This window comes from Salminus brasiliensis, chromosome 23 (genome assembly GCF_030463535.1).
Source record: "Salminus brasiliensis chromosome 23, fSalBra1.hap2, whole genome shotgun sequence".
Classification (NCBI taxonomy): domain Eukaryota; kingdom Metazoa; phylum Chordata; class Actinopteri; order Characiformes; family Bryconidae; genus Salminus; species Salminus brasiliensis.
This window is the reverse complement of record NC_132900.1, coordinates 4189315-4216812: the sequence shown is the minus strand read 5'-3', so window position 1 is coordinate 4216812 and position 27498 is coordinate 4189315. Positions and strand designations below refer to the sequence as shown.

The 27498-nt window shown below is 44.3% G+C and overlaps 1 protein-coding gene across 1 annotated transcript in view; it reads right to left on the bottom strand.

Annotated features, from left to right (window-relative positions):
* mpp7b (MAGUK p55 scaffold protein 7b) overlaps positions 1 to 27498 on the bottom strand; it is a 62639-nt gene that overhangs the window by 20210 nt on the left and 14931 nt on the right. Inside the window, exons 6-11 of the mRNA XM_072668902.1 lie at positions 21930 to 22011; positions 21224 to 21309; positions 20980 to 21054; positions 20644 to 20840; positions 18786 to 18850; positions 4645 to 4815 (exon numbers count right to left, since the gene is read on the bottom strand). Of these exons, the coding sequence (XP_072525003.1) occupies positions 4645 to 4815; positions 18786 to 18850; positions 20644 to 20840; positions 20980 to 21054; positions 21224 to 21309; positions 21930 to 22011 (676 nt within the window). The remainder of the gene's footprint in view (positions 1 to 4644; positions 4816 to 18785; positions 18851 to 20643; positions 20841 to 20979; positions 21055 to 21223; positions 21310 to 21929; positions 22012 to 27498) is intronic.

The following is a 27498-nucleotide window of genomic DNA, read 5'->3' as shown; positions in this document are numbered from 1 at the left end:
ACCACTGTGATGCCATTGGGAGGCACTCGATGTGCCAGGCGTCCATTCTCGGTACATCTTCACTATGTCGGGTCTAGGACATCCCACAAAGCTAAGAGTTTTCGAGATGCTACCACCCTTCACTCACTGTGACAGGGTTTGCTACATGTATAGGTAAGCGAGCACACCAGTCAGTTGTAGCAGAGTGTAAAACCATTGTTGAAGGCAATGGACGCGATCTGACTGATGTCCAAAAGGGCATGGTGCATTGGTGGTGAAGGACCTGCTCTGCTCTAGAAGCAAGTCTTGCCTAAAAGCGAACACACCGGCGGTCCCTCAGTCCATCAGTTTTGTCTTTCAGTCACGTTTCTGAGGGGAATTTCCTGTAGACTGGGATTTCAGCTACTGCTGGTAGACCAGTATGACCGTACACCTTCCATACATTTACATTTACGGCATTTAGCTGACGCTCTTATCCAGAGCGACTTACAAGGTTACTTGTATTACAGAGTTGGGCCAATGTAGTGTTAGGAGTCTTGCCCAAGGACTCTTATTGGTGTAGTGCAGCATAGTCACCCAGACTGGGAATTGAACCCCCAGTCTCCCACATGATGTGGTAGCTCAGTAGCAGGTAGTGGTGTTACCTGTTGCACCACACCAACACTCATACTCAACACCATATACCTGCAGATTCAGCCACTTCCTTCTGTTTTGTCATTGTATTTAAATAAATAAACGTTGCTGTAGAAGCCTTCCACTCTCATCCTTATCATCTTTCTTTACAGGTAGTGTGTAAAGAATTTGCTGGTATTTCACTTCAATTGCTCTTCTCATTCTTCCCTCTACCAATGAACTGTTCCTAGTGCCACTGGCTGCAACTCAAGCCCAAAGCATCCGCCCCCATGATTAACAGTTGGAGAGGTCATCTTTTCACGATAGGCCTAATACATCTAATAACTTGCTGCTAATGCTAATGCTGCTAATCGTACTAAAAACATGACAAAAGTGATTATACGCCACCAAAAACCTTAAAACATCATTCTATTGTTTTCTCTTTGGCTTTATTCCGGGGAATATGTCCTTGTTTGACATTTTCCATGATGTCTGCCAATTTGCAAAGCTGGGAGAATTTTCAAGAAGTTTCAATAAATGACAGAGAACATAACACCAGTAGTCCTGATAATCACTGGCTAACGCTTTTGTGATTTGTGACAAAACATAACAAATAAAGTATTTTACTCTGCTACAGATATTAATTCCAACTTGATATTGGGTGTTTTCTTCTTCGCTCTTGTCTGGAGTAAAAACAGCCATTTTTATCGGCGACTTGGCGGCCAGACGTTTTTTTTTTTTTTCCACAAGGGTAGAAATGGCTGTACACACTTGACGTTTTTCAGTGGAAGCCTGTGTCTCCCAAAAGGCATTCAGGCTAGAACATTCAAAACAAAAGAGCAGAGAAAGGCTCCCATTACATCGAGTCTGCGAAGATACATTTACTTGCTGTTCGCCCTCAGGGGAGGTGGACTTTTCATTATGGCCATTTTCGAAATCCTCGTACCTGATGAACTGTGGCAATGGGAGAACTTAAATGATATCAAAGGAAAACAGTGAGCGGAGCCGAGTGACGGGAAACGACTGCCGCCTTCACGTTTAGAGGACAAGCATGCTTTCCCTGCCGGTTCATTTGGAGCCCGCCATTTGAAATGCCATTAGGAGGAACATTCTGCAGGCCCGAGGTGCCGTCCAGGCAGAGCAATGAAAACAGACCCGTACTGCAGAGCCGTGTCTCACTGCAACTTTCCAGACTGTAAAAGTATCCATAAGCTGCTCTCTAAAGTGTAGTCAGCTCGAAGGAAAGAAAATCAGAAGAGGCCAGATAAGAAAGAGAGCTTTAATTGAAAAATGTTTGTTCAAGATTCCGTGGAGGACGGCCAGCGTTCGCTACGATGCTCAGGGGCCGTTAGGTTTTACTGCACGAAGACCGCGGACGAGAGTGAGGTTAAATAAAACGCAAACGACATGGAGGCCTGAACGCAGCATTATTAAAACCACAAAACACTAAAGGCACTAAAAGGCATCGCATCTCGTCAACCTGCTCGGGTGGAGAATTCAAAGTCAACAAAGTCAAAGCTGTAAAAACCGAAAAACTCATATAACTGGCATTAAGTGGCATTAAGTGGCATTACGGAGAGTGTTTGAAACCCAGTCCAGGCCTAACCTGGTCTTGACCATCCAAATTGTCAAATGTGAATACATTGCCTATCGCAGACTGACTGACTACATACACTGATCAGCCATAACATTAGTACCACCTGCCTAATATTGAGCAGATGCCCCTTGTGCCGCCACAACACGTCTGACCAGTCGAGGCATGGACGCCACATGTGGTATCTCGTCTCTAGTTACACTAGTTAGTAATATAGCTCCGTTTTAACGCTAGAGCTCCAAGTCGGTACAAAGTAGATCGGTTATTAGCGTCATTAGATCTCGTCTGAACTGAAATCGAGCACAGATATCCACATCACAGTTATCTTACAGATGTAGCCTCTTCGGGCTTTATCTTACAGCCTGCTAACAGTCTGTTTTCACGTCTTCACGGGTGCGGTGGTCTCAAAATGAGGTGTGTTGAGGTACATTTCTGGCATATTGCTGTAATTCCTGAATATTATAGATATTTCGCATACACAAGTATAGATATATGTATATTTATTTATAGCTATAACGCATAAACCTGACCTCTGTGAAATCTTAGTAAGCATAGCTGGTGCAAGCCCCAGATCCTTTATCCTGTCGCTGGTTCACCGGCTGTCCTTTCTTGAAGCACTTTTGTTCGGTACTGACCACTGCATACTGAGAACACCCAACCTGACCTGCCTGACGTTCTGGAGATTCTGGCTGGTCTCCCTTTACGCACTAACAGGCCCCTGCAACTTATCCAGAATGCAGCAGCACGGGTCGTCTTCAACGTTCCTAAATTCAGCCATGTTTCTCTCCTCTGCTCAGTTCTCTCATCACCGGCTTCCTGTAGCTGCTGCCCAGATCATCAGATTCAGACCCCTGACTCTGGCCTACAAAGCCAAGACTGGACCATCCAGCCCCTCCACCAGTACTTGATGGCGATGGTCAAAAGCCGATCCGCACGAAAGGCCTTTTAGCTTCAGGTACGGCTCGTCTCGACCCGCCATCCTTTAAGATCCACGGAAGACAAGCGTCCAGACTTTTTACTGTCCTGCACCGAAGTGGTGGAACGAACTTCTCCTGGATGTCCAACGCTTGCTGTCCTCAAACCCAGACTGAAGACCCTCCTCTTCTGAGATTACTTAAGCGAATAGTAGAGTATTATGATTTTTTTTTTGGTAAATAGCAAAGCACTTATGTAAGTCGCTCTGGAGAAGAGCCTCTGCTAAATGCCCTAAATGTAAATGTAAATGTAAATGGAGATGTTCTGACCCAGTCTGACTCGTCTCGTCTGACAGTTTGGTTCTTGTCAAAGTGTCTCAGATTCTTGTGTTTGCCCATTTTTCCTGCTTCAGCACCTTCCACACCTTCAAGAGCTGACTCTTCATCTGCTGCCTGACATGTAGGTCCCACCCATTGACAGATAGATGCCACTGAAGATGAATAATCATGATAATCGATGGTAATGAAGGCACTTCAGCTGTCAGTGGTACTAATGTTGTGGCTGATCTTTCTACAGTACCTATCAAAAGTTGGGGATTAACTTTCCAGGAGTTTTAATCAATTTCTAATCCATTTTAATGAGCATGTTTGTTTTGTTGGTTTGTAATAGTGTAATACATTACAGAATACGCAACATTGGAGCCAATATTTGTGACAGTAGCCAGATTTCCTTCAAACTGCCCAGGGTACAAACTCTTTATCACATTTGTAAAAACACTCCTGAGAGATCTTAATGTTGAGCAAGTTCTCATCGCCATTGTGTTTCATTTCATGGCTGGCTTTTCTCTCGTAATGGCAGAAATTACCGCTCGGGAAATGCAGAAGGCACCTGTTTAATATCACTGCTATGGTTTTTAATTCCATAAAATAAAGCCATGTTTTCATTTGTGGATGGAAACCTAGCTAGTGCTACTTTGGGACTAATACCAAAGGCCACACGTTTTATCCTCTAGTTGTGAAGTCGGCACTCATCGGCTCTCAAACATCTCAGGTGTTTAAACCACCTTCAGGTCAAAAGAGTGTGGAAAAAGCAAGTGAACGGTCAAGAACGGTCAGTTCTTGAAGGTGATGCCTTGGAAGCAGGACAAATAGGCAAGCGTAAGAGTACGAGACACTCTGGCAAGAACCGAAGAACCAAAGTGTGACGGCTGGACGAGTCAGACTGGGTCGGAACATCTCCAGAACATCAGGCAGGTCTTGTGGGGTGTTGCGGGTATGCAGTGGTCAGTACCTACCAAAAGTGCCCCAAGGAAGGACAACCAGATGATGTGTGGGGGATCTTAAGGCCAGCCCCATGCCGTCCCACGGGTCAGGACTGTTTTGGCGGCACAGGGGGATCATACACAATATAAGGGAGGTGGTTTTAATGTTTTGTCGGACTCACAAATTCCCATTGCACTTCCCATTGGGATCAATAAAGCACTTCTACTCTGCTCTACAGTGCATGTAGAACCCTGCTGAACCTGGGGTGAGTAGGGTACTTACCGACCAGAAGAACAAGGCGATACGGATCTCCTGGCTTTCTGTTGTATGGAACCACGTCCTGATAGCTGGGGATGCTTTTGGCCACAAGGCCCTGACTCTTCTTCCATCTTGCTTGGGTCTCTTGTATTCTGAGGTCCTTCCTGCTGAGCCGGAAACTTCTCCTCAAACCAGCTAGAAGAAATCATATCAGGTTGTTGGTGTCATATCCAAACCTCATGGGACAGATTCTCATCCTGAATGATCTTTTATTTATTTTTATTATTATTTATTGTATATGTTTTATTAATATTTGTATAATACAATATTTAATGCAATATTTTATTATTTTTAAAATAATTGTTACAATATTTTTATAATACTTTTTATATCAAATATTTATAATAATTATTATAATAATGAATACTTATTATAATTATTATTATATTATTATGTAAAAAAATCTTTATACTAATATTTATTATTAATATTTTATTAATACATTAAAAATATTTAATAATATTTTTATATACAAATATTTTTAATATATTTATAATAATTATTATAACAATGAATAATTACTATAATTATTATTATATTATTATATAAACTATCTTTATAATAAGAATAATTATTATTATTATCATTAGTATTGTATTATGTTATATATATATTATTATATTATACTTTATTACTATTTGTGTTTTTATTCTTTTGTATTATTTCAGTATTTTTTTGGTAATTTAAATATGATTATTTTGTTGGTTGTTTTAAAATCCTATAATTAATGCACATTTTTGATTCTTCAGAAGTTGACCAATGTTGACATTATATATTGAATTAGTTTAGATATATTAGTTGATATATTTCTTATTAATAATGACGTTTTAAGCCATTTTGGCATACTGTAGTTCTATTGGTCTACTTATCCATCAAATGTGCACACGATATAAAGAGCAGCTGGAAAATAAAGGTTTCGACAGGACAGTGTTAGGTGTTAGGCAGTCCACTACGCGACTCATTTCTTTAGCCAAAACCTTCAGGCGTTGACTGATCACGAGGCATTTATCTTGCTTCAAGCAGCGATTTCACAGCTCTCCCCGACCCGGCAACCGAGGCAAGGCAGCTACCAACCCATAAAGACATCCAACATATAGACAGTGATTGCCAGTTAATGGTGACAGATCCTAGTTCCTAACCACCAGACGCATGCAAGGACACTTGATATGTTGCTTCTGGCTTTTCGCACCATGATTAATGAGTACAAAATGCTTGTCTATGCTCAAAGGAGTCTCGCATTTTTGGGAATGGAAAAAGAAGTCCCATCGCTCCAATACTTTCCACAACATAACAAACCCACAAGCAAAGCAAAGCTGCAGCTGAGCCTTCGGATCGCTCCCAACTCTGCCACTGTCCAGCTCGGCGGTACACGAGGAACATATAGACGCCAACCCGACATATGAATCAGGGGGAGTACTGCCTTCCTAACAGCGGTGTATTAGGGGTGTTTTATGGGTGTTGTTTCATGTTGTGTAATGAATTAGGTTAAATATACAGTCTTTAGTGTAGTCTCCAAAGTAACTGGCATGACTTATGATAAGTACACTTCCCGCAAGACACACAAACAGCACATGCTAATTGGAGGAGAACCTGCAGCATGCATGTGTTACGCAACACACGTGTGCAGGTCCTGATTATACTAACCATCCTGAAGCTATTGCTAAATATCAGCTATTGGAACATGGTCAGCTATGTGATTGTTGGCCTGAACACGCCGCTCTTGTGCAGATTGATGTAAACACACACCGAGCATGTCTCACACTCTCACAGCTGCCGTTTGGTACCCCAGCAGCAGGAGCAGCAGGAGCAGGAGCAGCAGCAGCAGCCCCGGTACAAATACATGTCTGATTGGTCACAGCGATATCAATCTGACCAAATCTCTTAAGCTTTTCCAGACATCTCTGTCACACACGGAGAGCAATAACTCTGGCCTCAAGGCCAGACTGCTTCTGTGCAAATAAATCTCAGGTTAGGAAGGCCTGGCAGGAAAATAATTAAGCTAGTTCCCAAAAATGGATTTTATCTGTGTAGACAAACAGCCTCCCACTGGATTTTATGCTGGACAACCTCTACAGGGACTAGACAAGCTGTGTGCGTGCATTTGCACATCTGTGTCAGCAATAGCTGCAACATAGTAGTTGAAAAGCATTCATTAGATTGCACATTTTAGCATAAGAACCGAATCCCAATTGTGGTGATGGTGGTGTTGGTGCTGGTGGTGGATTCACAGTTTAGGCTGATCTGCTGCCATTGGACCAGATTAGTTTGCCCTGGTCTTGGATGGACTAACAGTCACCCACTGAACGAAAGTCTCCAAGTAATAATTCTTATTTCTGGAGGACATTTATTGCAGGACATGTTTTCCCTTTCAGAGAAGCTATGTTCAAACTATTGGTTTACAGCATGGAAACCAGTGCATTTCCAATTGTAAAACATGGTGGTGGCAGTGCTGGTAAATTGGGACCACCTGTATTCAAGGGTCTCGATGTGGTTGTTTTTTTTTTCTGCATCCAAGAAGCAATTATGGTATTCATACCTGCCCAAACGAATCGCACCAAGGGTGAAAACGAACCAAGGCCAGATTTAACCAGACTAAAAAGTGCAGATATGATACCTCCCCAATAGTCTTAAACCTTAAACCTGAGTCTCCAGGTAACGCTTCCTTTAGCTTGTGGTTGAGGATACTGGATATTATGAAAGTGAACTGCTCTACTCTAACTTTATCAAGGTGATACCTACAGGAGCTTTAATAACAAGCTCTAGAAAAGTTCAAATCTGCTCATACATCTGCTGTGGTAGGACTGCAGGGCATGTTTGTCCTTCCAAAGATGGATACAAGCAGCATACAAACAAGCCTAATTCCAATTGTGAAACATGGTGGTGGTAGTATCAGAAAATGGTGCTATTCTGCTTCCATTCAAAGAGATCTGCTTGCCAGCGATACCATGTAGACTAATCGTCTCCCACTAAACCAGTAATCTCCAAGTAATGATTCTTCTTGATTTTGGTTGACAATCCTGGATTTCCTCAGAGTGGACTGGTCTACGTTCACTTCATCGAGGTCCAAAAAGGTCAACATTCAATAAGTCATTGTGATATGAAGGCTGGAGAAAAAGGGTCAAGCTTCTTTCAGAGCTTTCCACGACCAGGCTTTATTCATTCAGGGCATGAGGAACCTTCACAGTGTCCATCTACAGTTCATGCCTCGACCATTTTCCAAAAACAGTGGCGACCAAAAAATCCTGCAACCTACACTGGCTAGGCTTTGGCCTTCTTCACGCATGGGCTGTACCAAAGCTGCGCTCTCACCACACGGATGTGGGAAGAAGGAGCCATGCTGTGGAGCATCCTGAGGAGTCCGTGGGTAGAGCTGTCTTCTTCTCTGTCATTACATTCGAAAACAACTTTGGTGTTTTGGAGACAGTTTCTTAAGAGATGGACACAAGAGCTTGGACGTGACAAAGATTTTGCCCAACTAGGAGAACATGGAAGAAATATGGTTTGATGGATCTGTTCCTGGGACCAGGAAAACATGTAGATCTGGTGATGCTCATCTGGAAGACTGGAAGATGTTACCAAACAAGTATCCAAAGATCTGCAGGACCTTGCTTGGCGTGTATGGAATTGAGGGGTTTCCTAAAGACCACCTGGATGAGCCAGAAGAGCCAAAATAGAACCTCCGAGCTTAAATAAGAAATGTTATGTCTGGTAAAAAACTGAAACACTGTATTTCAGCATAAGAATCGCATCCCAGCTATGAAACATGGTGGTGGCAGTATCACAGTCTGGTGCTGGACTATCACTTCTGGATTATTCTCTTCAGGAATTGATGCGAACATGGTAAAGTGTGTAGAACAGTGTTTCATCATCATCATCATCATCATCATCTTAACCGCTTGGTCCAATTCAGGGTAGTGGATGGATATTCACCATCAAAAAAAGGTCAACATTCAGTCCTTGCGTGGTTAGTGTGGTGCAACAGATAAAACCGATAAAACCACTAACTAGCACCATGTGAGAGACCAGGGTTCGATTCCCAGTCTGGGTGCACTACCTCAATACGAGTCCTTGGGCAAGACTCCTATCACTGCATTGGTCCACCTCTGTAATATGAATAACCTTGTAAGTCACTCTGGATCAGTAAATGCTATAAATGTAAATAATGCACTGCCTTCCTAGTCTGGACCTTGCATGGGGTGGATCCACATGGTCATCCTACGTTACTTGTGCAAGCTAAGCCTGACTTGGGTATGTGAGCTGCCTGGCCGGCCAACAAGTGCTCACCTGGCTCCAAGACATAGGTCCTGGTACCCCTTTTCTGGGCAGGGTACTCACTTTTATTGTGCTGTGTCTCACTGGGGACGTTTTTTTTTTTTTTTTTGGGGGGGGGGGGGGGTGGTTCAGGAACTTCACCCCAGCCCTGCTTGCCTTGGGAGACTCTACCAGGAGCTAACAATCCCTGGCTGTCCAGCGACTAGGCGCTCGCCTGAGGACACTACCCCCACGCCTGGCTCCAAGACATAGGTCCTGGTACCCCTTTTCCGGGTAGGGTACTCACTTTTATTGGGCTCTGCCTCATTGGGGATGTTTTTTTTGGGGTGGATTGTGTTTCTCAGGAACTTCACCCCAGCCCTGCTTGCCTTGGGAGACTCTACCAGAAGCATACAGCCCCTGATGACTAGCCCTGGAGATCATCCCTTCTGGTCGCCCATTCTTAGCACTGCAATGACACTGCCATGCTTTTACCCTGTGCTGCAAATAGATCAGGACATTTCTGGAAAACAGTGAGTACAGTGAGTACTAGTAAGTGCGGCTCTAGTGCATCTCTGGGAAAGCGAGAAATAGAGAAACAGAGACAGACAGAAAGCTTCATTCGGCATAAAAAAAAAAAAACTTTATAGAAGAAGTCTTCATTGCAAACCTCAGTGGGCCAAGAGTAGAGACCTGAGGCACTCCAGTAGACTTCATGAAGGAGGGAGAGAAATCTCTTTGCTACCCTCTTGTCCCCAGCATGGCAGGGAGCCACTCATGTGAGATCCATTAAATCACCAGCAGCAGCGATTTAGCGTAGAGGTCCAGGGCCGGTGCAGTCAGTCAGACACTCCCACATCCCGGGCTGAGGAATCTTGTCTGGCTTGCGAAGGTAAAGAGTATTGCAATGATATCAAATGCCTTAATTCACGGTCTGCGCACTACACTTAACTTCATTACGTAGCTCATCTACATCATCCGTCACCGGCTAGAGATAAAACGCATGAGATATCACAAGTGATCGATTGTGTGGGCAGGAATGGTAAAACCATTATCTAGTCAATGAGGCCCTTTGGTTGCCTTCATAACCAGAGTCTGCTAATGCACACATGCTGTGGCTACCTGACACTAAAAGCATCCAAAAGGGTCTGGAGAAATAGGAAAGCAATCTGGAGTTTCAACCATGCATTAGCGACTTGGCTCCTGCAGGCCTGTGGGACTGCATACTGATTAAATAATCTGGTTTGTAAATAGAGCTTTTATTTTTTAATGTGCCCCTGTTTTCCACGTCTGGATCTTATTGGGATTTCGCTGATACCTTTTCCAGGTCTCCCCGGCTTTTTAACATCTCACCCATCCCCTGCTCCGTGACCCCTCTCATCTCCCACAACGTGCCAGGTCGCGTCTCGTTGCGTGATCGCGCACGAACAGCATCTCCGCGCTTTCCGAGGAGGCTTTGCTGGATAGATTTACTGAAGAATGTCGACAATTGCGCAAAAGCGCGCCCGGCGCTACCAAGAGCTCTCCGTCCATGCCGGAGCGTCCAATTTTCCATCACATAGTTGCTAAACCATTGCTGAGATAAATCTCCAGCTTTCTGGCCTACAGCAGAATGAGCCCTTCATAGCCTGACTTGGTCATAATGCCTTAAGCATGTTTTCACCAAGGGGTCACGGCGGGTTTTGATGGAGGCTTGGGCCATTGTGTCTGTCCCTGAGATTAGCTGTGGACAAGCTGACGTTTGATGCAGGGGACGCTGCTCTGCTTGCCAGAGTGAAGAAAGTGAGACGTGTTTCTGGGATACTCATACAGTAGCCTGGCCGCTCAGCCCTAGCAGTGCATGTTCCCTCAGCCTGTTCCTCCACGCTGACGGACTTCAGCACCAACGGACCAGTGCTAGACGTCCAGTCTGGGGCTGTTCAGTCTTTTTATACTCATTTAAATAAAGTGAGGAAAATATAAAGACCTTCTCTCAGGACCAGTTTACACAACACCCCATTACTCCACCCCATCTCCTCAACGCCTTGTTACTCCACCCCATCTCTTAAATGCACCAATCTTCTCAACGCATCTCCTCAATTCACCAATACTCCACCCTTGTCTCCTCAACGGCCCATTATTCCACCCCATCTCCTCAATGCCCCGATACTCCACCCCATCTCCTCAACACCTTGTTACTCCACCCCATCTCCTCAACACCTTGTTACTCCACCCCATCTCCCCAATGCCCCATAACTCCACCCTATCTCTTCAATGCACCAGTCTTCTCAACGCATCTCCTCAATGTACCAATACTCCACCCTCGTCTCCTCAACGGCCCATTATTTCACCCCATCTCCTCAACACCCTGTTACTCCACCCCATCTCCTCAACACCTTGTTACTCCACCCCATCTCCCCAACGCCCCATAACTCCACCCTATCTCTTCAATGCACCAGTCTTCTTAACGCATCTCCTCAATGTACCAATACTCCACCCTCGTCTCCTCAATGGCCCATTATTCCACCCCATCTCCACAATGCCCCGATACTCCACCCCATCTCCTCAATACCCCATTACTCCACCACATTTCCACAATGCCCTGATACTCCACTCCATCTTCCCAACGCCCTGTTTCTCCACCCCATCTCCTCAACACCTTGTTACTCCACCCCATCTCCTCAACACCTTGTTACTCCACCCCATCTCCTCAACACCCCATTCCTCCACCCCATCTCATCATCTGTTTGCCTAAAAAAACATCCGGCAGAATCCGGTAAGCACCCCGTAGCGGCAGGTTCTTGTACTGTGGGCAAATGAATGTGTCGTCCATTAATGTTCTCATACTACATTACCCAGCATTACACACACACACACACACACACACACACACACACACACACACTTCACACTGAGACCCCCCTGACAGCACTAAATAAATACTGGCTAGTAAAGCCTATGTTAATGAACACAGCAGTAGCGCTAGCTATCTGCCTTCCCTCTGCTTTACCAGCAACAACATTTCAGACAGCCTGCCCTCAGGTATCCACCCCAAAGCACTTCCTCTCCCCTTCAGGATGCATCCTCAGATACAGGCCTGAGTGTCCCTTTATCAGCTGCCCCAGTGTGCACTGACTCTACACCTGAAAAGACAATGTGAGCAGCTGGTCACTCTGGATCAGTAAGACGCGTGACCGCATTTCAGGGCAGAAGGCTTCAGTATAATGTCCAGCAGCATCAGCAGTTTCTGTACAGGAGGAATATAGCAGTAGGAGGAAGATGTGTATTCTCACCTATGTGTATTCCACTTATGGCCCCGTAGTCTGGATCTTCCCGTGACATGACAGAAGAGGGCAAAGGAAGCAGAGAAAGAGCACACTCTAATTAAATAATGATAAATATGAGTGAAGAACATGGCAACCCTTAATTAGACAGTCTGAAGGGACAAGGGAGAATTGCTATGCTACTGTTTTTTCACATCATATAAACTTTTAAGTCTGAAATAGTGGAAAATTAGAGGTGAGCAAATGATGCGTAGCACGAAGCTGAAAGGATGAAAGATTACCTTCCTCACTGTCTGGTCAGTGAAAGGGAAAAAGAGAGAGAGAGAGAGAGAGAGAGAGAGAGAGAGAGAGAGAGAGAGAGAGAGAAAGTGTGAGGGGGGAGAGAAATAGAGAGAGAGAGAGTCTCTTATTAAACATTTTATACATATAAGTGTATTTCAAAAAACATTGTAACCTCAATTTCTCCAACATAACTCAAAGTAACTTTATTTTTTCGTACCATTTGAGCGATTCCTAATAAACAAATAAAATAATCCAGTTTATGAAACATACATATAATATAATACATATAATATATCGTCTGTGTGTCACTGTCACTCAAAACTCCAACAATTCTCCAAAAATCTGAATTTTACAGGAGAAGCAAAAAACCTTCTTAACTTTCAATGGAAGTCAATGTAAAATGATTCTAGTCATTTAGGAGCATTTCTATTGGTCCATTCATCACAAAATTGACCAATGACCAATGTAAAGAACAGTTGACAGATTCACATTAAATGAAAAAGTGAAAAATAGAAAATTCTGATAGTCTGAACTCTCATATATATCTGATATCTCAACTGTTTGATGCCTCTGAAAGCTACATCGACCATATAATTGGTTATAAATATGTATTTAATTATAGTATTATACCATAGTTCTGGATGAGGTGTTTGTATTTTGGTGGAGGGATACATGCAGGCTGTTGTGAGGCAAAATAGGATTCAGAAAACGTATTCAGTTTAAATTTTCCTCTATTTTACATCATCAACATTACATATAAGACTCATAAGACACATGATCAAGTTCACTGGACAGTAAATGAAGTGTCTATACTTGTGTTGTCGTCCTGGTGACGCCTGGTTCCATTCACCACCACAGTGAAGAAATCTGAGTCGGTAAGTTTCTTAACAACGAACCGTTTCAGACCAAACCCACTCTGATATATTAACAATTTAAATATAATGGCTGTGTTTAGAGGGCAATAATTAAGTTACACAGCAAGTTTGAAATATGGGTGGGATTCCCCTTTAAATCTTTCACAATAGCTACAATATCGTCGCTGTCGTGCAAAACCTTATATGTCTAGTTTTGCCGTTTTTCACTTTTTGACATAATTTGAAACGGGCAGTTGTCCTTTACATTGCGTCCAAATTCCCTGAGGAACGGACCAATAGAAATGCTCCAAAATCACTTGGAATATAATTTTTTTACATTGACTTCCATTGAAAGCTAAGGCGGTTTTTCCCTTCTCCTGTAAAGTTGCTGTTTTGGATGTTTTTGTGTTTGACAGCAATAAAATGCTGTGTTATTCACTTATACAGGACATTACACACACACACAAACATGTCCTGAGTTCTTATGGTTTGAACCCGGTCCTCGGTGCTATCTGTCCCAGGAAAGAGGGTAGACATAAAAAAAGACTTGCCGTGCACCTCATCAATCAGCCTGGCTGTATAATCAGAGTGCGGGTGATGGCATTTTTAATGCTTATATTTGGAAACATCACAGAGGGTGAGCACACGAGTGGCGGGATTGGCTGAACACAGGCAGACACCTCGTCACTGCAGCCCTGTCATTTCGCTGCCCTCCTGGATGTAAACATTGTAATGATAGCAGGGTTGGTGAGGGATGTGCCGTACAGACGGAAAAAGCAGAGCAGGGACGATTATTTTGGACGGGGAAGAACATGCTTTAATGTCGCAAAAATGAGACACACGGGACAGTGGAAGGCCACAGCTTGGGGTGTGTGTGTGTGTGTGTGTGTGTGTGGCCTTGGACAAGGGCAGGGTTGCAGAGAGACAACAGGCCATCGTGCTTTTCTATAGCTTTGCCAGGTCTTGAGTACAGCACTGCGGGTGGCATTTGTTTGACCTCATGTTATGTAGCAGGTGTGAGTCTTTGAGTGTGTGTGTGTGTGTGTGTGTGTGTGTGTGTGTTTGTGTGTGTCCTGACTTTGTAGAAGAACTGGGAGTGCCAAAGACCATAGTGTGAAGGAAGTGGCTGAATCTGCAGGTGTATGGAAGCTTACGGTCATACAGGTCTACTAGCAGTGGCAGAAATCCCACCAGCCTACAGGAAATTCTCCTCAAACTTCTAGAAGCAAGTCTTGCCTGGAAGCCAAAGGTGTCAAAAGTATTCCCATTCATTCCTCAGGTAGAAGTGAGTGGAGATACTAGGGTTTAAAAGACTTCTATAGAAGCTGAAGTACCAACTGAAGCTTTTTACTCCAGTAAAAGTGTAAAAGTACTGGTTTCAGAACGACTTCAAGTAGAAAAGTAAAAGTAATGGAAGGAAAATAAAGGCCGAAAGCTTAGGCCGCGCCACAGGGGTCTATAGTGCACTACCCCCCCCCCCCCCCCCCCCTTTTAGAGAAACATTTCTCTAAAAGTCATAATGAGGAGAATGATCTATTAAAATGTTGATGTTAAAAATGTTGGGCTGCACTAGGCTCCTGTTTCAGCTGCAGATCTGCCCATTGAAAATGAAGCATTTCAGTAATATCAGCTCTATTAAAGGAGCGTCTCTGTGCTCTACTGAGCATTAACATGAGCTTCATGGAGGAAAATATGAGGAGTCGTTGTCTAGAAGTTTTGTAAAGCTGCAGAAAGTCAGACTTCAGAGGCGTGTGATCAATAAGCTTTATTGGAATGTAAATGTGGGGCTCAGTCGGGACGTTTCACTGCAGCTCTCTTGAGTCTCTGCCACGGACACAGTTTTCATACTAGACTACAGACGTCTGCTGTAAGCTCACTGGAGAGTGACGGGACGGGTGCAGGTGCGATGGATTGCTTATAAACCAATAGGGAGTCAGAATGGTGTCTGTTTATACTTCTCATCCAACCACGATCAGACTCACACTTTCCGGATGGAGAGATTTATCTGGAGAGGGTTTGGGACCGGTGGTCCCTGTCTGTCAGTTTCGTCACTTTCTGCCATAACTAGGAATGGGATTTCTGCCACTGCTGGTAGACCCGTATGACCGTTAGCTTCCATACACCTGCAGATTCAGCCACTTCCTTCACACTATGGCTTTCACACGAATGCAATCACTCCCTTTCAACCCGTTTTCCACACATCCAACGAGACCGATCCAATTCACTCCAACCCCGCAGGTATTTATAGCTCCATCATCCTCGTGCAACGCCATCTGCAGGAGCCTGAGGTTACTACCGGGGAGGATATGCTTCTCACATTTAAACAAAATAGCAAATCCTGTGTGTCCATCAGTGTGAAAAGGTCCTGACTTACAGGGCAGCTGTCACTCTCTCTTCAGCCAGCACAGATGGGCTTTTATAGGCCTGACCGTCACTTTGAGCAGATGTGGGATGACTTTTCAAGATGAGATGATGAGAATATTCCAGATAAGGCCGCGTCCCTCCAGCTGCTGTCTTTTCTCGGTGTAACTGCATCACTGAGTTTATAGTGCACTCCAATAACATCGAGTTAATCTACTCAGATAGAGTCGTCGCATTTAGATGGGCCTGTTGATTCTGGTGGCTGAACTGTTCTGAACTGCACTGGAAACAGTGTTTTCAGTATTGTACTATATACACTAACTGGACAAAAATATTGGGACAGCTGCTCATTCCATGTTTCTCCTGAAATCAATGGTATTAGAACAGTTTATCCTGCTTTTGTTGGAGTAACTGCCTTTACTGTCCAGGGAAGAAGGCGTTCTACTAGATTTTGCAGGAGACTTTCGGTGAGGATCTGATTGCATTCAGCAACAGAAGCGTTAGTAACATCAGGATGATGGATGATCAGCAGCCCACATCATCCCCAACTCCCAAACTCACCGAAAGGTATTGGATGGAGCTCCAACCATCACTCCAGAGAACACAGTTGTTTCACTGCTCCACAGCTCAATGCTGGGAGGCTTTATACTCCGCTAACTCACACCTGGTGCCAATAGGGTTATGTTTATCTGCCACAGAGAGTCCTATTCTATTGGCAGTATTTCTCTAAAGGGACTTAACAAGCTGTGTATGTGCATTGGCACACTTCCATGTTGCTGAATGCATTTATTGGCAGGGGTGTCCACAAACATTTGGACATACGTATCCATCTGCGTACCTCTTCAATGAGCGTGCAGAAGTCTTCAGCTGTAAAGGACGCCACTCGGAGCGGGTGTGTGTGTGTGTGTGTGTGTGTGTGTGTGTGCAGAGTAACCACAATCCCTGTGACCTTGAGAGAGGATCTTTCCGGGCTTTCGGGGCGGACGTGTTGTTCGCACACAGTAAAACACTTTTTTAAAGTGTCCAGCAGAGCTGCTGGGATTTACAGCACTTCCTCGAGCGCTATCGGGTTTATTCGCCCCGCTCACGTCTCCAGAGGGGCGCTCCACAGCCCCTGGCTCCAACTCACTCCATCTATCTCCGTCTATCTCCATCTCTCAGTCTCAGTCCCCTGCCATCTCAGCCGCTCCACTCGCAAAAGTGTCGGGTCCTTTTCTCGTATGTCATCAGGCAGGAGGAGGAACACCTCTCTCAGGCCTGAGAGAATGCAGGTTTTCTCGGATGCTTCTTGGACGAGTCCTTCATTTTGAAAAACGGGCCTCAGGTCAGAGGTCAGAGGTGTGCTGCAGATGAGAGGCACGCAGGTGTTACAGCAAATTACAGCTACCTTAAGAAACAGCAGATAGCCTCACAGGTATCCAAGGTATTTATAGAAATGGGGCCTTTTCTCAGTGCCACTATAGCCTGGTTACTGGTTACCAAACACCATGACCTGGAAACCAAAGCCACACATATCCGTATTCCAAAAAGAAAAAAAAAAAAATCACATTTGGGTTGACGTCAAGCTCCAACGTTAGACAGACGTTGAATTTTGGTGACTTAACACCACAGCTCAAAGCCAACGTCTACTTTAAATAGATGGACCATCCTTTACGACTTTTACAATCTAGCCAGTTGCAACAGGATGCATCTGCCTGACCCCGAAGCTTCTCACCTTTACCCTCTAGGCCTCTATCTGCATCTTCAGAAAGTGTGCATACCAGATTTTCACACATTAACCAGTGTAATATTCAACAGACGTTTGTAGGTGTAGAATGTAGGTGGCCCGCTCCTGCAAAAATATTGCCGCTGCAGAATTTTATGCAATGTCCTGCAGGGGGCTCTTAATTTGAAAAAAGACAGATACAGGTAGTGGAGATATACGGTGATGCCTAAGCCAGTCTTCCTAAATTTATGCAACCGACAAAAGGGAGGGACAAATAAAGACAGGGAGAGGACAGAAGACAGAGTAGGTAGATTAAGCAAGCTAGCATTGAGTTTTTATGAGGTTTTACAGTTGGCAAGAGCATTGTAGCGTGAAGGAGGTACCATACCCGACTCACACAGGTGCACAGAGTACTTTTCAATTCCCAGCCCTCCTCCCAGCAGTCCAGAAACAGTGTTTTCAGTATCGTACTATATACACTAATTGGACAAAAGTATTGGGACAGCTGCTCATTCTATGTTTCTCCTGAAATCAAGGGTATTAGATTAGATTGTTGGAGTAACTGCCTCTACTGTCCAGGGAAGAAGGCGTTCTACTAGACTTTGCAGGAGAATTGCAGTGAGGATTTGATTGTATTCAGCGACAGGAGTGTTAGTAACATCAGGCTGATGGCTGATCAGCAGCCCACATCATCCCCAACTCCCCAGCTCATCCGAAACGTATTGGATGGAGCTCCAATCATCATTCCAGAGAACACAGTTGTGCTTTGAGTACTTTGAGTACTTTTTAATTCCCAGCACTCCTCCCAGCAGTCCGGAAACAGTGCTTTCAGTATCGTACTATATACACTAATTGGACAAAGGTATTGGGACAGCTGCTCATTCTATGTTTCTCCTGAAATCAAGGGTATTAGATTAGATTGTTGGAGTAACTGCCTCTACTGTCCAGAGAAGAAGGCGTTCTACTAGACTTTGCAGGAGAATTGCAGTGAGGATTTGATTGCATTCAGCGACAGGAGCGTTAGTAACATCAGGATGATGGCTGATCAGCAGCCCACATCATCCCCAACTCCCCAGCTCATCCGAAACGTATTGGATGGAGCACCAACCCTCAATCCAGAGAACACAGTTGTGCTTCAAAACTGTTTTAGTTAGATGGCTTAGTTAGTATGATAGGGTCTCTCGCAGCATACTACTGCACCGCCTCCTTCAGACTGGACTACAGCACCGATCAGAAAGACATGCATCTGGGTCATAAGACGATATTTACAGTATCTGCAGTGGAGTGGAGCGGTGAGCGAGGTCGCCCTGTTCTTATCTGCCCAGGCTGCTCTATCCGTAGCTAGCCCTTGCTGCAAATCTGGTCATCATCACAGCTGAGCGAGCTTACCGGCGCTGGGCTTTGGCACTCTTGCGGCATGGAACAGGGCTTCGGGCCGCCGCAAGGCGACTCTCCTGCAGAGAGAACACAGGAACTAATCTGAAACCATCACTTTCACAGCCAGATCCACGACCTCCTCTCCCTCCGCGCGGCGCACTCCGCACTTCCCTCAAACCGCGAACCTAAAACACAAAGGCCTCAATTCACAGCCTGCTGAACACCCCCGCGTCCAGGTTCGTAGGTGGCTGCCAAGAAACTGCTACTAGAGCTGAAGTCTGTGATACACATCATGGAGTTTGAGCGCCGCGCGATTTTCCATCCACTCCGCGTCCAAAGCGCATCAGCACCTGTGCCATTATTTTGCGTGATTACTTGATCTGGGCAGATGCATTAATAGCGAATAAATAGAGCAGCTGCCTGAGAAATTCCCATCATTGTTTGGAGGCCAGTACATACCTGTCTGGATGTAATGGATGGGGCTCCGAAAATGTGGATGAGGATGCTTTGTGGCTCTCGTGAGATGCGTGCTTTTGACTGATAGACTAAGGGGTTGTGCCTGTCTGCCGCTGACCATGCCTCATCTCCTTGTATGACCGTATGATGAGAGGAGCAGCGATTGAACTTGGCTTTGATTGATTGAGTTGAGCAAGAGCCTGACGATGGGGAATGTTGTTGTTGTTGTGGTGTCTGTGACATTTTTAGCTGCAAAGGACCTCACAGCCGGCCGGATTTGCACACTCGGTCACTCACATTCAGCAGGTTGATGATTCTCCAGCAGGGGGCGCTCTAAGCATTCCGATATACTGCCAACAAAGGCCTTATGAGCAGGTCTGTTCATTTGGTGCCCGGCGGGCAGTTATTTCCAGTCCCAGTCACACAACACCAGGGTTGAGACCTTACTACTCATGGGGGTGTGTGGCTGCGTATCCAGCAAGCTGATTGGCTCATTTTGTTGATAGGTGGCACTTTATCCATAAACTGATGCTATTTTGAGTGTTACGAGAATCTAAATAATATTTCAAGAGAGAGTGAGACAATGGCCGGGGGGGGGGGTCTTCTCATTTGTAACGTCTCTGCTACCGGTCAAAAGTTTTAGAACACGCCCAATTTCTATCAGTTGCTCCAGGGTTAGGGTGCTGAGCTACAAGGTGCTGTCAAGTGAACCGTCTATCACACAAGCTGCTGCTTGATGCTGTTGTAGTAGATTTGAGTGTGTCAGACCTCTTCCTGTACCAGAGCTCTTCAGTTTTCTCCAGTTTCCAAGAGCCTTCCGATGGTGTAGGAAGTTGTACTCAACACACTGGGACACACACATTGGGACACCTGCTCATTTGATTGCATTTAGCTACAAGGGCGTTAGTGAGGTCAAGGTGTTGGATGATCACCAACCCCACCTCACCTCACCCAACTCCCTAACTCATCCCAAAAGTATTGGATGGGGCCCCATCCATCATTCCAGAGAACACAGTTCTTCCACTGCTCCACAGCTCAATGTTGGGGGGCTATATACCCCTCTTCTAGCCCACGCCTGGTATTAGGCAGCAGCATGGTGCCAATAGGGTCATGATGTTTATCTGCTCCAGAGAGTCCTATTCTATTGGTAATATTTGTCTATGGGGACTAGACAAGCTATGTGTGTGCACCTGTACATCTGTGTCAGCAATGGGTGCACCTTAAAGTAGCTGAATGCATTCGTTACAAGGGGTGTCCACAAACATTTGGGCATATAGTGTATATACAATTGTGGTGAGTTGGTGAATCTGGTGCAGAAATGACTTTGCAAATCATTGTATGAAAGTAAAAGGACACCTGAGGTAATAATGTTGCTTAATTTAAGTACCTGTTTGAATCATGCAGGTTCCCTCACCTTTCTTGAAGCTGCCTGGAGGGGATTAGTCCAGCCCTCAGATTGGTGTCCCCGTGCCTTCTGGCCTGCCACCAAGTGTCATCTTCCTGGCTTACAATCTGCAGCACATCTCCCCTCCTGAACTCCAAGCCTGCATCCTTACATGGAATGGCGGGATCCTCTTTCGGGTTGTAGTCGAAGAGCGTCCTGACAAAGATCTGGAAGAGTCCACAAACACCCTTTGATGTTGCCCAAATTTCCCTCTGCATTTGGTCTTGATTATCTGGTGGTGCAAATCGAATTACTGAAATCTGCGCCTTACAAACACTGGGATTCCGATAAAGAGACACGTGTTACCTTGGTGCCTTCAGCTTCCAGCTCCTTTTTGGAGCCTGGGATCACTTTGAAGGTTACTGCCCCATCTGACTTGGCCTGGAAGATGCGAAAGCACGATGCGGTTCCAATGAAAGCTCACAAAGTATGGACTTGGACCATCATGTTGAATAGCGCACGAGAATAAATAGAAAACAGAGCCCGAAGGAAAATGCTGAGAAACAAACACACACATGGCCTGTAGTCAAACAGAGAGAGAGACATGTACCAGGATAGGGACGATCTCCTCGGGTCGCTTGTCTTCCACTGGAACTCCATTGACCTCCCTGAGCTTGTCCCCCTCATGGATAAGACCTCATTTAACGAGAACACAAGCCTGCATAAATCATCTAGCAGAGAACCAAGAAAATCTGAGGACAGTGTAGATGATGTTCCTTGGGATGTCCAAAAGTTTGTAGACACCTGCTCAAGACAGGTTGTCCTGCTGCAGTAACAACCTCTACTATTCTGGGAAGGCTTTACAATAGATGCTGGAACATTGCTGTGAGGATTTGATGCTGAACAGCCACTCAAGACCACCTGGGAGGTCTGGTACTGATATTGGATGACTAGAAAAAGGGTCTGGATGGAACTTCATCACTCCATCACTCCATCATACCCTTTGGCATTGGGCATGGTGACCTTAGGCTCATGTGGGCAGCTCCCGAGCATCTCATTTGTGTCCCCTGTGTGTCAGTAATCAACTCACTGATTTGAATGAACGTCTGAACATGCAGAGAAGCTTGATAGGTTGTTTTTATAGTCTAAATTCCACTACAGCGCTCCTGGAGGTTCCTCCAGGATATCCTATAAACATCCTAGTTGAATTAAGCTGTGGTGACCAAACCGAATCCTTCAGTCTAGTAAAAACTGAGCCTACAGGAAATGCCAGCGTGTAGAGACAAGTGAAGTGCACAGAATGTGCTACTGCTTACCACTTCTGTCCGCAGCACCTCCTCTCATAATCCGGGCAACCACGATGGCGCCAGTCGACCCATCTTTTTTGATGGTGGCTCCCTACAACACAGAAGGAGTGGAGTGAGCAGTGAGCCCTATTCCAAAGGGCATGTGGCTGGTGATGTTCTACTCAGGCCTGACGAGAAAAACACGACGTAACTAATTGGCAGGAAAAACAAGGCATATTTTAACAAAGTTTGTTCAAATAAGTTTGTATTGATGCTTCCAATATTTAATTTATTTCTTTTTCACCAAGTTTCTCCCCAATTTAGCTGAACCAATGAACCCACCCACTCACCCCTATCATTTGCAATGCTCCCGACTCTAAAACGATGGGGACAACCATATGCCGATACGTGTGAAGTCAGCATCCCCTCTTTTCAAACTGTCGCCGATATAGTTTTGGCTTTAGCTAAGATGCATTAGCATTAGCGTTAGCCTCCTCCCGGTTCTGAATGGGTTCTTCAGTGCTGGTTTATAAACAGAGAAAGGCGAGTGAGCGGTTCTGCGGTTCTCCCGCTGGTAAAACTGAGCGTTTCAGTGAGAGTTTTATAAAGGGTCAGATATTATGGTCTGTTTTCAGGTTCCACTGTAAAATAGCTCCACACTGCAGAACCTCAACTCCTTTATTTACCTTCTGAGAACGTTCGGCTGGGGATCATGTCCGTCATTATTGGCGGCTTGAGGACACCAGGTGGCGCTCTGAACAGCGAGGTTAAGACAAAGACTCGGGACTGGATTTGGATTGAAATAGCTGATACCCCTTATACATCCTTTATACAGGGATGGAACATGGTAGCTCAGAGAAAGCACTGGTTCTACTTCTCGGCCTTTTTTGCTCCCATTGTAACTCGTCTGGTGGCAGATGTAAACAACATTATACATCTGTGTCGAATCTGACCTATTATTCTTTACCTATAAATAAAGAATCAATCAGTTGATTGAGTTTCCATTCTACCAGAGGAACGTAGTAGATCACAACATCTAACATCCCTATTAATGCGTCACTGTTTTAAACCCAGTCAGTCAGTTCACAAATGGAGACTTCTGAGGTAAACAGCGGCTAACTTTCCCTGTTAGCCTGCTTAGTGCTAACGTTAGCTTCTGTTACAGTTCTATCACACTGACTGCTGAAGGCACGTTTATTTAGGTGTCATTTATTACTTAAATACTGAAGTCTCACATTTTTTGTCCCCGTTTAAGATCCGGGGAGAAATACAGAGAGTGCTCAGTTAAGCTAATGCTACTCAGTTAGCTTCTTATGCTAAAGGCTAAAAACACAGCCCAGGCTAGCCCTGTACTTCTGTGACTTCTCCTGTAGAGTAAGAGATCTACGGATCTACGGATTTCCACTCAACTAAAAAACCCTGAACACACACAGGCATATTCTGTTTAGTGGAGCGGCTACGCTACGTTATTTTAGCTAAGTCTTCACCCTCGCGTTGACTAGCAAGCCTAGCAACGGTACTCACTGTTAACGGACTACTTTGTTTAGCGGAAGAATAGTTTATCGTAAATGTTTTTTGTTTTTCAATTTATGAATTGAACATATTTTATGTTGACCGCTCAAAACCGTGTGTTACTGCAGTTTTATTGGTAAATCGTGGCTTATTGCTGTAGTATCTTTAACATTTCAAGGCTAAATGATCTTCTGCTTCAACAGCCCAGACTATATTATATATATACATTGTCACCAGATTCTGAACATCCAGGGTTTATACAGCAGGAATCGCGAAACCAAAAGCTGTGCTGGACCCAAGAAAAGCTTATATGAGGGACCTAATGAGGGAAATACAGGTCTTAAGGGTTCGACTGCAGACAAGCTAACTGTTGTTGAAGCAGTTTGATTTGTTGACATTATACGTCAAATATTTGATGCATGTCTTTTAAGCCACATTAGAAGAAAATCAGCAGCCACAATGATCAATCCTTCATGTTCATTCAGTCCGGACCTTGAGCTTATGTTTGGGCTTGATTAATAAAACGTGCTACAGTGTTTTGCCTCAATTCAGTCTCCATTAGCATGATCACCTCACACCTACTTAAAAAAAAACCCTCACAATACATCTATGTAAGAGAGCCTGCACCCCTCGCACTTCTACTCCCAGCGCTGCCAGCGGGCCCACCGTTACGAACATGGCCTCCTAAACCACAATTGTTTAGGTTAAGCCCTCAAACACATATCAACAACTAGGCAAGCTCCTAAAATAAACTCCTGTCCAAACTGTGTGGAAAGTCGGGCATTCAGGCTGTGAAGGGCCTCTCAGAAAACTCCTTCCAAGGCCTCATGGCCCCAAGCGGCCTCCAACGAGGCGGCAGGAGAGGTAACAATAAGGGAAACTGGTGGTCAGCCCTACCAGGCAGTGCTGGGGTGCTGATAGCAGAGGGAAGGAGGACCCGGAGAGGTTCCCTGACCACAGGTGTGGCCAACATGGCCACCAGTTCCTAATCATAGGTCTCAGTGCCTCAGTTGAGGAGTGCAAAATGATCTCTTGTTTTTGAAGAAGCTTCTGGTGGCCTCATCATCTTAAGGGGTGCTCTCTTCTAACTGTTTTTAATGAGTGAGGCTGACAGTGCATTCTGACATGTCCTCTGCAGCTCGCTTCAAATCTTCCCCTGACTAGTGGGTGTGCTGCATGTCCTCGTTGATCAGTCTGTGATGTACCATGGTTCTATCACTGTATAAAAGACTCTCTATGCCACCTTTATTGTTGGATGCACTGTGGTGATATCTGAGTGATCAGGCAGGAGGGTTGAACCACTGCCTTAAAGAACTCTTGAAGAAGCCTGTTTTTCAATAGTGTAGATCCTCTGCCCTGAAGAACTGTTGAAGAACTAAGAACTGATTTTAAGAGAGTAGAGCCATTACATTATAATACTCTTTAAGAACTCTGTTTTTTCAAGAATGTTGAACCATTGCCTCAAGGAACTCTGGAAGAACCCCACTTTACGAGTATAAAACCTTTGTCTTAAACTATTGAAGAATAAGAGTTGAACCACTACCTCACAGAACTTATAAAGAACCCTGTTTTCGGAGTGTCTAATCATTATTTTAAAGAACTCTCAAAGAACCCTGTTTTTGGAGTGTCTAATCATTCAATTAAAGAACTCTCAAAGAACCCTGTTTTCAGAGTGTCTAATCATTCCTTTAAAGAACTCTTGAAGAACCCTGTTTTCTATGTGTCTAATCATTCCTTTAAAGAACTCTTGAAGAACCCTGTTTTCTATGTGTCTAATCATTTCGTTAAGGAACTCTCAAAGAACCCTGTTTTCTATGTGTCTAATCATTTCGTTAAGGAACTCTCAAAGAACCCTGTTTTCTATGTGTCTAATCATTTCATTAAGGAACTCTCAAAGAACCCTGTTTTCTGAGTGTCTAATCATTCTTTTAAAGAACTCTCGAAGAACCTTGTTTTCTGAATGTCTAATCATTCTGTTAAAGAACTCTCGAAGAACCCTGTTTTCTGAGTGTCTAATCATTCTTTTAAAGAACTCTCGGAGAACCCTGTTTTCTGAGTGTCTAACCATTCCTTTAAATAACTCTTGAAGAACCTTGTTTTCTGAATGTCTAATCATTCTTTTAAAGAACTCTTGAAGAACCCTGTTTTCTATGTGCCTAATCATTCTTTTAAAGAACTCTCAAAGAACCCTGTTTTCTATGTGTCTAATCATTTCATTAAAGAACTCTCGAAGAACCCTGCTTTCTATGTGTCTAATCATTTCATTAAAGAACTCTCGAAGAACCCTGTTTTCGGAGTGTCTAACCAGAAACCCCTGTAAAACCACTGCCTAAAGAACTCCAGAAGGACCCAACTTTTAAGAGCATAGAATCTTTGCCTTCCTAAACTCTTGAAGAACCCTGTTTTCTATGTGTCTAATCATTTCGTTAAAGAACCTCTTGAAGAACCCTGTTTTCTATGTGTCTAATCATTTCGTTAAAGAACTCTTGAAGAACCCTGTTTTCGGAGTGTCAAAACATTTTAGAAAACATTGTTAAACTGTTAAAGTTAAAGAGTGCCAATCGCTGTTTTGTAGGAGTGTCGAATCTCTGCCCTTAAGAACCCCTGTAAAACCACTGCCTAAAGAACTCTAGAAGGACCCAACTTTTAAGAGCATAGAACCATTGCCTTCCTAAACTCTTGAAGAACCCTGTTTTTACATATTGTAGAACCACTGCCTTCCTGAACTCTTGAAGAACTCTGTTTTTGAAATGTCGAAACATTTCCCTAAAAAACTCTTGTGGAACAATTGTCTAAGAACTCTGGAAGAACCCCACTTTTAAGAGCATAGAACCATTGCCTTACTGAATTCTTGAAGAACTCTGTAGAACCACTGCCTTCCAGAACATCCAGAAGGACCCGGCTTTTAGGAGCACAGCACCATTACCTTATAGATCTCTTAATTATCCCTGTTAGGTGCCAAACCACTGCCTTGTAGAATCACTGTCTTAAAGAACTCTGGAAGAACCCCACTTTTAAGAGTGTAGAACCATCTCACTGACGAGACGTTAGGTAAGACAGGGTTAAAAACCGAGGGGAGAGCAGGGGCCCACTGTTTACTGACGGCTTGCCACGGTGTGGAGAAAATAGACGCCTTCTGGATGGAGCTTCTCAGAAAATGACATGCTTGGAGGCTGAACAATCAGAGTGTAAGGAGGGGCTTTTTAGCCCCACGGCTGCTCAATTACTCATCATCAGTAAGATGACCCAGCGTCTGCATGAGCTGATCTGATGGAGTATGTACGCTCAGGCCTGACAGTTGACGGTCCACCTCAGGCTTTTTTTTAGAACACATGGTCGTTCCTGGCGGTTATTGGAGACCCATGGGGCACAGTCAATAGCTGGTGGTGAGAAGTGGAACCATATTTGTTGGTATCAGATTGTCAAACTGCTACTGAATGGATGACAGATCACTGGCTGTGTTTTATACTTCATCCACTTAACAGCTCCACGCAGACGGACGAGAGGTTACCATTATTCTGTATGTATAGTTTCAATCCAGAAAAAAAAGACATACACCAATCAGCCATAACATTATAACCCCCTCATGCTGCCAAAGCAGCTCTGTCCCGTCAAGGCATGGACTCCAGAAGACCCCAGAAGGTGTCCTATGATGTTAGCAGCAGATCCTTTTGTGAGGTGGGGCCTCCATGGGGCCATGGATTACATCAATAAGCCCTGGGTTCTCAAGACCATGTGCCATTACAACCATTATAACCATTATAAGATAATCAATGTTTTAAACATTTTGGTATTCATGTTATAACTTATGGAGTATAACGAAGAACCTCACTTTTTCAGAGTGTAGAGTGTACCTTAAAGAACTCTTGGAGAACCATTGGCTTAAAGAATTCTTAAAGAACCACTGCCTTAAACTCTTGAAGATTCCCATTTTTAACATAGTAGACCCATAGTAGGCCAAAAAAACTCTTGTAGAACCACTACCTTAAAGAACCCTTGAAGAATCCTGTTTAAAGAGTCTAGAACCATTGATGTAAGTCTGTTAGGTGCAAGGGGTTTTAAAGATCTCTTGAAGAACAGTCTTCAG